The sequence below is a fragment of the Corylus avellana genome, chromosome 2, assembly GCF_965113065.1.
Source record: "Corylus avellana chromosome 2, dhCorAvel1.hap1.2, whole genome shotgun sequence".
In the NCBI taxonomy this organism is placed as follows: domain Eukaryota; kingdom Viridiplantae; phylum Streptophyta; class Magnoliopsida; order Fagales; family Betulaceae; genus Corylus; species Corylus avellana.
Genome location: NC_142491.1, coordinates 30,707,881 through 30,720,004, shown reverse-complemented (window position 1 = coordinate 30,720,004; position 12,124 = coordinate 30,707,881). Strand labels below are relative to the sequence as shown.

General features: G+C 36.6%; 1 protein-coding gene, 1 non-coding gene and 1 pseudogene across 2 annotated transcripts; 2 read left to right on the top strand and 1 right to left on the bottom strand.

Annotated features, from left to right (window-relative positions):
* Positions 1-980: 980 nt before the first annotated feature.
* On the top strand, positions 981-4,685 carry CR4 (crinkly4). The gene has a single exon (XM_059578294.2). The coding sequence runs from the start codon at positions 1,671-1,673 to the stop codon at positions 4,422-4,424; it is 2,754 nt and encodes a 917-aa protein (XP_059434277.1). The 5' UTR covers positions 981-1,670; the 3' UTR covers positions 4,425-4,685.
* An 801-nt stretch (positions 4,686-5,486) lies between these two features.
* On the bottom strand, positions 5,487-5,558 carry TRNAT-UGU (transfer RNA threonine (anticodon UGU)). The gene has a single exon. It is a non-coding gene; the product is annotated as a tRNA-Thr (tRNA).
* A 2,599-nt stretch (positions 5,559-8,157) lies between these two features.
* Positions 8,158-11,710, top strand: LOC148587609 (uncharacterized; annotated as a pseudogene).
* The last annotated feature ends 414 nt before the right edge of the window (positions 11,711-12,124 follow it).

Below are 12,124 nucleotides of genomic sequence, written 5' to 3'. Positions count from 1 at the left end.
CATACATGCGTTTGCTTAAACTTGTTAAAATCGCACATAATTTTTCCACGATTTTAAAATTTGTATTTTTAAAATCGCAATCTCAAACACTCAAAAATTGTGATTTGGTTTAAAAACGCAAATTATTTCTTTAAAAACACACTCCCAAACTGGCTCAGATTATTTCTTTAAAAATGTAGATTATTTCTTTTTAAAAAAATCAAGCATATTTTGGTCTTTTTAGGAGTAAATCAAGGAAGTTAAGAGCTAAATCTGACGGAGGAGATTCAAATTGACTGCAATTGAAAGTTGAAAGGTTCAAATTGAAAAATTTTGAAGTTTAAAGGGAGCTTTTCAAATCGCATAGTAATTCAGGAGTTTAAAGTGAAATTACCAAAAAAAAAAAAAAAAAAAAAAAAATTATAAACTAGTTTTAAGTTTAAACATTAGTCAACTCATTATCATATATTCAACTAAAACGTACATAGCTCCATTGACCAAGCAAATAATAAGTAAATAAAACATTGCTACATCAAGAATATGCGTTGCCGATTTTTCCCATATATTGTTTTCCTGATCGTAAGGCTATAAATAGCATTGAGCCCCACAAAGCAGGAAAATAATAAAATAAGCCTGGAAAAAAAATGAAATAACTATAATTTTCCATACAAATCTCGAATGCATGCAAAAAGGCGTTGACGAACACTACAATTACGCACAAAACTAGAGAAGGCAAAGCCGCAAAGGCACGGAAGAATTTGATTGAGCTGCAAAAGAGAAGTTTATGGAACAAAATTTGCATAAAACCAAAGAAAGTAATAAAATATTTCAGAGATTGGTTCCCAAGTGAGCAGTCATATATCCTGGCATGAAAAGATCAAATGGCATTAACTTTTCATTTATTGTCTTCACCTACGCTTTGCCTATATTCAGAAGCTGCAGTTTTATTGCATTTAATGCAGCCTCTCTCTCTCTCTCTCTCTCTCTCTACACATTCCTGCCTCTGCCTGCCTGCAATAGTAATACCCTTCAACCATCAACCCTTTCTTCTTTTTCATGCAATCTACATCTTCGCCAACACTCCCAAATGCAACAGCTATGCAATGCAATGGAAAGAGAATCTTGAGGCTTTGTCATACATGGGTGTTGTTGATGAAACTGAGAGAATTTAAAGAACTCCATGGCTCCTAGCTATCTAAGGCGGTCTGGCTGCAGAGTGCTTGTCGGTATAAAGTTGCTGGAATAATCTATCATGCATCGATCTTGACTGTAAGTATTTCTGGCAGCACAAAGAGAAGAAACATATCAATTTTTCTCTCATTGTTGGTCTTGAAGAACAGAAAAAACTATCTGGGTTTGTCTTTATGTTGTTGCTTTCATGGTTGGTAATTGGCAATTTCCTGTCTTAGTAGAAAAGTCCTGATCTGGGTATATTTGTAAGTTGTGGCTGATCAAGAGCTTCTGGTATGTGGTTGTTATCACATTTACTTCAAAATTTCTGTTTATGTGGAAACTGAACCTTATATACTGTTTCTTCTTCTTCTTCTCCTTAACCGTGGAGGCAAGGAAGTAGGATGGTGTTTCAGTTGAGTAGATAAACTTCAGAAGGATTAAGATTGGCTTTTCTGCTAGTTTTTGTATTAGGTGGGAAGTCTGTTGTTATCTTGGAAAACTTAGGTTGGCTTTTTGTGATGGGGTTTTTGATAGGAGATGGAGATTTCCTCATCCGGGTGATGAATATGAAGAGTTGGAGAGCAGGGTTTGTGGTTCAGCTTATGATTCTATCTGATTTATGGTGGTTAGTTTCAGGTCTAGGTTCGATGTCTTCCATTGCCATTTCTTATGGTGAGAAAGGTCCTGTTTTCTGTGGTTTAAAATCAGATGGGTCTCATCTTGTAACTTGTTATGGGTCAAACTCGGCTATAATATATGGAACTCCAGCTCATTTCCCCTTTGTTGGTCTAACTGCTGGCGACGGCTTTGTTTGTGGGCTTCTAATGGATTCTAACCAACCTTATTGTTGGGGTAGCAGTGGTTATATTCAAATGGGTGTTCCTCAGCCCATGATAAAAGGAGCTGAATACTTAGAAATCAGTGCTGGCGATTATCACTTATGCGGTTTGAGGAAACCCTTAACCGGAAGACGCAGAAACACTTCTTTGGTTGATTGTTGGGGCTATAACATGACAAAAAACTATGATTTTGATGGTCAGCTTCAGTCAATTTCAGCGGGTTCTGAATTCAATTGTGGTTTGTTTTCTCAGAATAGGACTGTTTTCTGCTGGGGCGATGAGACTAGTAGCCGAGTGATCAGCTTAATTCCTAAGGACCTGAGGTTTCAGAAGATTGCAGCTGGTGGATATCATGTTTGTGGGATTTTAGAGGGGATAAATAGTAGAGCCTTTTGTTGGGGAAGGAGCTTGAACATTGAGGAAGAAATTTCTGTGGAAAAAGCGGATCAAGGAAATGTAGACTTACCTCCAAATGTTCCAATGCTTTCTGTTGTTGGGGGAAAGTTTCATGCTTGCGGAATTAAGAGCTCCGACCGCGGAGTCGTTTGCTGGGGTTTTATCATCAAATCCAGCACCCGTCCTCCTAGTGGCATTAAGGTTTATGAAATTGCTGCTGGAAATTACTTCACTTGTGGAATTCTTGCTGAGAAATCTCTTGCACCCGTTTGCTGGGGTCTCGGATTCCCTACCTCTCTTCCTTTAGCTATCTCCCCAGGAGTCTGCAAGTCTACTCCATGTAATCCCGGTTTCTATGAAGTCAGCCCTGAGAATGCCCGTTGCAAGTCTTCTGACTCTCGTGTTTGCATGCCCTGCAGCAATGGCTGCGCTGCGGAAATGTATCAAAGTTCTGAATGCACTTTGAAATCTGATAGGCAGTGTGCATATAATTGTTCCAGTTGCTTCTCAGCTGAATGCTTCTCAAATTGTACTTCTTCATATTCCAATGCCATTAATGGAAAGAAGAATGAAAGGTTTTGGTCACTGCAATTGCCAGTCATCATCGCTGAGATTGCCTTTGCTGTTTTCTTGGTTAGTATTGTGTCTCTAACTGCAGTGTTATATGTACGGTACAAGTTACAGAACTGTCAGTGCTCAGGAAAGGAATCAAAGTCGAAGAAGAATAATAAGATTGGTTCTGCGTTCGAGAAAGATACTGGGAAGATCCGCCCTGACCTGGAGGAGCTGAAGATGAGGAGGGCACAGATGTTCACTTACGAGGAACTTGAGAGAGCCACTGGTGGGTTTAAAGAAGAATCCCTTGTGGGAAAGGGAAGTTTTTCCTGCGTTTTTAAAGGGGTTTTGAAGGATGGGACAGTAGTAGCGGTTAAAAGGGCTATAACATCTCCCAACAAGCAGAAGAATTCGAAAGAGTTTCATACGGAACTTGATCTACTTTCGAGATTGAACCATGCACATCTGCTCAATTTACTTGGATATTGTGAAGAAGGTGGAGAAAGGCTTCTTGTTTATGAGTTCATGGCTCATGGATCCTTGCATCAACATCTTCATGGGAAGAACATGGCCCTGGATTGGGTTCGAAGGGTCACAATTGCGGTCCAAGCAGCACGAGGAATTGAATACTTGCATGGTTATGCTTGCCCGCCTGTAATTCACCGAGACATTAAGTCCTCAAACATCCTCATTGACGAAGAACACAATGCCCGAGTGGCCGATTTTGGTTTGTCATTATTGGGACCTGCAGATAGTGGCTCCCCACTGGCCGAGCTACCTGCGGGAACTCTTGGGTATCTTGATCCTGAGTACTACAGGCTTCACTACCTTACAACCAAATCTGATGTGTATAGCTTCGGTGTTTTACTATTAGAGATTCTTAGTGGCAGGAAAGCCATTGATATGCAATATGAAGAAGGAAACATAGTTGAGTGGGCAGTTCCTTTGATTAAATCCGGAGACATAAACGCAATTCTGGATCCAGTTCTGAAACCTCCATCTGATCTTGATGCCCTGAAGAGGATTGCAAATGTAGCTTGTAAATGTGTGAGAATGAGAGGGAAGGACAGGCCATCAATGGATAAAGTGACAACAGCTTTGGAGAGAGCACTTGCACAGTTAATGGGTAGCCCATGCAATGAGCAACCAATTTTGCCTACTGAGGTAGTTTTGGGAAGTAGTAGATTGCACAAGAAATCCTCTCAAAGATCTTCTAATCGGTCAGTCTCAGAAACTGATGTGGCAGAAGCTGAGGATCAAAGGTTTGAGTTCAGAGCACCTTCATGGATAACTTTTCCTAGTGTTACTTCTTCCCAGAGGAGGAAATCATCGGTCTCGGATGCAGATGTCGACGGGAAAAACTCTGAGGCAAAAAATCTGGGAAATGCAGGAAGTGTTGCTGGTGATGGGTTGAGGAGTTTGGAGGAAGAGATTGGTCCTGCTTCTCCTCAAGAGAAGTTGTTCTTGCAGCACAATTTCTAAAATGTTCCAAAAAGTTCCAAAAAGCTTCTGAAGCAGAATTTAGGTTTTGAGTTTTTGATTGGTCTTGGTGGGTTTGGTGGATTAGTTTCTTGCAGGCTGAAGAATTGCAGGTTGAAATTTCCTTGAATACTAGTGCCACTACCACCACTACTATTGGCCACCACATGACTTCTTCATTTAGTTTCTTATGTATTCATTTCTGACAATTTGGTATTTACCAAATCTCCAGGAGACAAGATTTTAGCAGTTTGCATTCTTTTATGTCTTGTAACTCCTGTTTTTTTTTTTTTTTTTTTTGGCTAATTGGTTGTATAGCTGAATTTCCACTAATTGGAGTTGCTCTGCCCAGGAAAAAAAAAAAAAATTGGAGTTTCTCAGAATGTTGGTTTCTCTTTTGTGATGGATATGATTGTGTAATGAACAAGTTGTATGCATCTCAATTTGTGGGGAAGCTGTACCCTTTTATTGGTAGGTTGAGGTAATAAAGAGGCACTCAGTGTTGGTAGGTATTCCTTCCAGAAAATTGGTTTAAAATTTTTACAGTGGAATTGAAAACTTTGAATGAATTACTTTGCCAGTCCTGGGACTCTCTTATGCTTTAAAATCTTACCTGCCACATTTTTTTGGAAGGAACTATTTAAAAACCACTTAGATTGACCTATATAACATGAGTAATTGAAATTGGACTGAAATTTTCTATAATTCAGTCTCTAAAAAGTGACATTTGTCCTTAACACGTCACGAATACATACTTTCTTACTCATGCAATTAAAATACATTTATATACAACTTAATGATATAGCATTAAAAATTAGCTCCTAGATTAGGACTTCGGTTTTTATTATTATTATTTTTTTTACAAACTCGAATTTAAAGATTAATTTTTACTATCACGTGATTTAATTTTCAGAGTCTATTAAATAATATTACTAAAAAAGGATAGAGTTTTCCATAGTCAATCAAGAAAAATGCCTTGAGTTACCCCATTTTGAATTGTTTCTCATATTTGCTTAGGAAAATAAAAAGCAAGGAATTAGATCAAATATGAAAAGCCTCGCGAAATGCCCTCACGCAGGATCGAACTACGGACCTTCAGTTTACAAGACTGACGCTCTACCACTGAGCTATAAGGGCTTGCGATAATGGATTGATCAAATATATTTTATAACAGCGTTTTTAGTAGCCCAACCCAAATTCTATGTTAGGCGTAGTGTTGTTTTGCTAAGGTATTGCCCTCGGGCCTCGGGAAAAGAATTTCCAAAACATGTGGAGAGTCAAATTAATTTTATGATACGATGCCGTTTATTTTGCATGAAAAAAAAAAAAAAAAAAAAACTTAATTTGGTAATATTCGGCCATTTACAGCTAGAAGATTTTTCACAATGAGGAGGGAGGTGCTAATATATATAATCCCAATACGATTAAGGCATAATTAATATGACAATCGTTGATTAATTAAAACACAAATCTAATCATTATATTAGATTATCACACGTACCCAAGTTAATGTAATCTGGATCTTTATATGAATCCGTTTAAAATCAAGCATTTACTTTTTCTTTGCTTTTTCTTTTTTTGTAATTTAGATATTAAGTTTCAAATTTTAAAGTTTGAATTACCTAAAAACCAGCACATCAATTCTATTTCAAATTTTAAGTTTGAAAGCCTAAAATTAAGCTACTTTTAAACTAATTCATGAAGCCTACTACACCCCACACACACACACAAAATCAACATTTTTCCTTCATTTCTCAAAGAACATTTCAGCACACATTGAGTTCTCTCAAAATCCCAAAACCAAGAAACCCCAAGAACACCCATTTGGCCATAGCAATTTTCCTATTCCAAAGCAGTTTTTGCAGCTTAATTATCTTCTGTTAGGGGTCAAGTAGAAGACATTTTAGGATAACTTAGAGATAATATCTTATCACATTGGGAGTGCTTTGTTCTATTTAGTCTTTCATTTCCACTAGAATTAGGATTTGAATATTAGAGATAATATCTTGTTGAAGCAGTTTTCCGAATGATGACGTAGAAAAGGGTCAGCACAATAGTTGATGACCGAGCACTGAGCTGAAAATAAGAGATAAGAAAAAAGGGATCGGAATATATGAGATTAGTAAGAACCGATAAAATATCGTTCCCCACAGACGGCGCCAAACTGTTGAAGCAGTTTTCCGAATGATGACGTGAAAAGGGGTCAGCACAATAGTTGATGACCGAGCACTGAGCTGAAAATAAGAGATAAGAAAAAATGGATCAAAGCTGCTGGCGTTGTCCGGCCAGAGGAAGCTCCGATGCCTAAGTTAGTCACAATGTTTAAGGGAAAAATGAACTTGAAGATTATAGATCAAAGAAAGGATGAGCAAAGTATTCAGTTTCAGAGGGTGAAAAGAAGTTACCGAAATTATGAGAGGGGACCCCCCTTTTATAGGCATCGAATTGTTCCTGTTCATCTAACACTGTGGACTCACCGAGCGCCCACGTGTTGATAGTATACTAAAACAAGATATTTATTTCTAACATTCTAATATTCCGAGAATAACACTCGGTACCTGCCTCATGCTCGGTTAGCCGAGCATGACGGCCGAGTGTCAATAATACAACCAAATATAAAGCTGCCCTGCCGAGCATGAGTTTGTTTTGAACAGTAAATAAATAACCGAGTATGGGGAATGGACCGGTAATTTAGAACTGGGCCCAAATTAGCCGAAATTTGATCCAACATATCTTATCAAATTTTCTTTTTAACATGTGTGCACAAGAGGAGGAGAGAGATATTATCTTATCATTATGAGTAGTTTATTCGGGTAAGTGTTTTATTTCTCCTATGCATTGTAATGTCTATTTAAAGGCGAGTAATTCTATATAGCACTCCATGTCCTTCTTATGTCCTCCCAAAATTGATGTCGTTTTTAAAGACGAGTAATGTTCATGAAAGCATGTAGAAACCGAATTCTTCTTACATGCATGTAGCATTGGTTGCGTTAAATAAGTTTTATGAAAGCATTGATTTTTTTTTTTAATTTTTTTATTATTATTATTTTTTTTAAGGATAAATACTAAAGATGAAAACATTGATTTTGAAGTTATATTTTAATCACAAAATCTATAAAAGCATTATGTTTTTAACAGCAAATGAATTGGCCAAGGAAGAATATACCCTAGTTGAATCATGGTATCTAGCTTAATCTAAGTGCCAAGAAAAAAAAAAAAAAAAAAAATCATTCTAGGATTTTAAACACTAGATATTTGACATCAAATATCTAGTGTTTAAAATCATCAAATAGTTATGTACTATTTAGATATTATGATGGCTCCCTTATCATAATATCTAAAAATCAAGAATATAAAGATTAAGTCTTGTTGATATCATCCATTGGTTTACAACGCATAAATTTTCTCCAATCTTGTAAGTACATTTGAAATTTTTGTTTGTAATTTTCCATTTAAAAACATAACTATTTGTGTAGTGATACTTTTAAGTTATGTTTGAGACTGTGTGTTTGAGACCCACTACTTTTATGTTATCTATGATTTATTAGTTTTTAAGTGATATGTGTTAAGACAATTGGATAACTCATGTTAGTAAAGGCTTAGGTTTTCAATGATACGGTAGAATTTGAAACATAGCTTTATTAAAAACTAATACTAATTTGATATTTATTGGCTTGGTCCCGTTGTAGCTTGCTTTATAAACTGCTACGAAGACTATATTTGAACAAACATCGAGATGGATAAGACTTGGATGCAGGAAACTCATAGATTTGGTGAGAAGTATTCAAAATGTGTTGAACAATTTGTTAGTATGGCACGTGGTCACGTGGATGAGCTTAATAGGATCAGGTGTCCATGTCGCAAGTGTGCGAATCGTTATTATAAGCCTATAGACGAGATGGAGGATGATTTGTTCATTAACGGAATTGATATGAATTACACCTGGTGGGTATTTCATGGGGAAGAACATCCATTTCGTATAAATTTGCATGTCGATCATGATGATGGGAATGCAAGTGCGAAGGATATCGATGATGTTGAAGAAATGTTAAATGATATCTGTATGGGTAGATTTCCAGATGGTAATACAGGTGAATCATCTACTACTCCAAGTCCAACAACCAATGGTTATGAATCGAAAAATTTTGACCAACTGTTGAAAGATGCTTGATGTGAACTTTATCCAGGCTGTAAGAAATTTTCAACACTTGCTTTCACTACGAATCTACTTCATATAAAGAATTTTTGCAATATGAGTGACAAGGCATTTGATATGGTGATTGACTTGATAAAGAGGGCTCTCCCAGATGGGGAGACATTACCAAGATCGTATTATGAAGCAAAATGATTGAAGCGAGGCTTGGGTTTAAGTTATGAGAAGACACATGCATACAAGAATTCTTGTGTGCTTTTTCGAAAGGAACATGCAGATAAAGAAAAATGTCCAACCCGCAAAAAGTCAAGATGGGCAAATGTCAAAGGTACAGGTAAGAAAATTCCTCATATGGTCTTACGGTATTTTCCAATAAAACCAAGGTTGCAATGGTTGTTTTTGTCGAAAGATATTGCCAAAGATATGAGGTGGCACAAAGATGGGCGTCGAGATGATGGAAATCTAAGACATCTAGCAGATTCAATATTGTGAAAAGAGTTTAATAAAGAACATGTTCAATTTGCTAATGATTCCCGCAACGTGCGACTTGGTTTATCAAGCGATGGTTTTAACCCATTTGGTAATATGAGTACATCATATAGCATGTGGCCAATAATACTTGTGCCGTATAATTTACCTTAGTGGAGGTGTATGAAAGATCCGTATTTGATGATGTCCTTACTTATCCCTGGACCTAAGGCACCTGGAAATGAAATTGATGTGTGTCTGCAACCATTGGTGGATGATTTGCAAGAATTATAGAATGAAGGCATTCTTACATATGACTCGTCGACACAGAAGAACTTTAAGTTGCATATAGCATTATTATGGACTATAAATGATTTTCTTCCATATGGAAACTTGTTTGGGTGGTGGACTAAGGGACACTGGCGTGTCCAATATGTAACAAGGATAAAGCGTCCAGAAGGTTGAAGTTTGGAGGTAAGTCATGCTACATGGCTCATTGTCGGTTCTTACCTCAAGGGCATATATGGTGCACAAAAAAATCTCTCTTTGACAGTACTGAGGAGCATAGAATGGCACCTAATGAATTATCTGGAGATCAATTGTTACAACAACTAGAGAATGTACCAAATTTGCCGTTTGGAAAAGATGAGACCAAAAAAAAAAAAAAGAGAATGCATGAAGAGTATGAGTTGAATTGGACGAAGAAGAGTATTTTTTTTTAATTTGCCTTATTGGTCAACATTGAAACTGAGACACAATTTGGATGTCATGCATATTGAGAAGAACATATGTAATAGTCTCTTAGGTACACTGCTGAATATTAAAGGAAAAACAAATGACACTTTGAAGGCACGACAGGATTTGTGTGTGATGCGAATACGCAAAGATTTGCACTTACAACAAAATGGTACATTTACATCAATGCCACATGCAAATTACACTTTGTCAAAAGTTAAGAAGACAACTTTCTTAGATTGGTTGAAATGTGTAAAGTTTCATGATGAGTATGCATCTAATATTAGTCGGTGTGTGAATGTTAAAGAAGGTATGATTTCGGGAATGAAAAGCCATGATTGTCATGTCTTCTTACAACGCTTACTTCCTGTTGCAATTCGTCCATATTTATCAACTGAAATACGTACAACAGTGACTGAGTTTAGTTCCTTTTTTACGGAATTATGTGCACGAACATTGAGATTAGATGTCATGCGTCGAATGAAGGATGACATTCCTGTGATTTTATGCAAATTGAAAAAGATATTTTCACCGGCTTTTTTTGATATAATGGTACATCTAGCTGTTCATTTACCATCAGAAGTTGAGCTTGCAGGACCAGTACAATATCGTTGGATGTATCCAATGGAAAGAACGCTTGGTAAATGTAAGAAATGTATGCGAAATAGAGCACATCCGGAAGGGTCCATTGCCAAGGAATATTTATCATTTGAATGTTTGACATTTTGCTCTATGTATCTCAATGGGATTGAGACAAAATGGAATCGTGAAGAACGAAATAGTGATGTGCGGCAAGTGGGAAGGAGTAAAGGATTGTCTGTGTTCTCTTAACGAGTTCGTCTTTTAGGAGCAGCAAAATTTATAATACTTGAAGATAAGGTTCTCACAAGGGCTCGATGGTATGTGCTTAACAATTGTGACAAAATCACTTCGTACATTTGGTAAGTGTATGATTTATAGTTTTTATTTTTTTATTTTTTTTATTTTTATGATTACTTGAGAATATAGAGGAATACTTATGTATTCTTTATGTAGTGAGCACTATGACAAGATTGAAGGAGAAGGCACTGTGGACATCCAACATAAGCATGAAGCCGAGTTCGAAACATGGTTTCGACATCATATATGTGGGCCTAATGCAGAAAATGTGTCCAAATAATTATATGATCTTGCATCCAGACCGGATCATCAAGTTGTAATGTACAAAGGTTGTATTGTGAATGAGGTTAGATTCCATATAAAAGACTATGAACGAACTCTACATACTCAAAACAGTGGTATAGTTGTTCAATGTGAGCATAACGTGAAGGATATTGAATTCTATGGTGAGTTGAAGAACATTTTGGTATTACGTTATGGTCGAAATCGTGTATATCTATTTGAGTGCGATTGGTGGGACGTTGGGCATAGAACGGGAAAACAAACAGATGAGCACTTTACGAGTGTGAATACATCTCGTACATGGTATGCATCGAACCCATTTATCCTAGCATGCCAAGCTTCACAAGTATTTTACTTGAAAGATCTCAAATTGGGTGGTAATTGGCAAGTAGTGCAAAAAGTGACCAATAGAAACATATACAATATTCCAACTGTTTTAGAGGGAGAGATTGAAGAAGATGACGAAGGCATTGGTGACAAGGAAGAAGATGATGAATTGGTTGAGGGTAATGCACCTGTGCAACAAGGAAACAATGTAGACTTAATTCCGTTACGTAGAGATGATGTGGAACCAATAGCTATTGATGAAGTATATGTGCATCTTGATGAAAGCATGTTCCTCAATGATGACTTCTCTAATGAGGGGCACAAAACAAGCTCTGATGATGAACAAGACCTTGATGATGAAAGCATGTTCCTCAATGATGACTCCGCTCATGAAGAGGAGTTATCTTGCAACTCTGATACAAATTCTAACGATGATATGTGTTGAATATTATTGTAAATGAATATTTATTCTATGGTAAGATGATACGGGCTACATATTTGTTTGTCTCGTTGATTACCAATCTTTCAATTATTGTATATGTTTGTATTTTCATATTTTCATATTTTCTTATTCATTGTTTTTATTGTGGAATCAGTTGTACGCAATGAAGATAATGAATCGAGGAAGATTGCGTGTGTTCATGGCTCGTTCTACAACATTCCATTTCAATGATGAAGTTGAGAATCCAAGTTTAGAATTACAAGTGCCTCTTGAAATTGATGTAACACCATGTCAAACGATGACTGAAGGACCCTCCAATGCATCTTGTAAGTGCACATATTTTGTCTATGCTATTGTATAGATATGAACAAACTACTTCATTAAAAATACTAATTATATTTCATATTTTGTCTCACA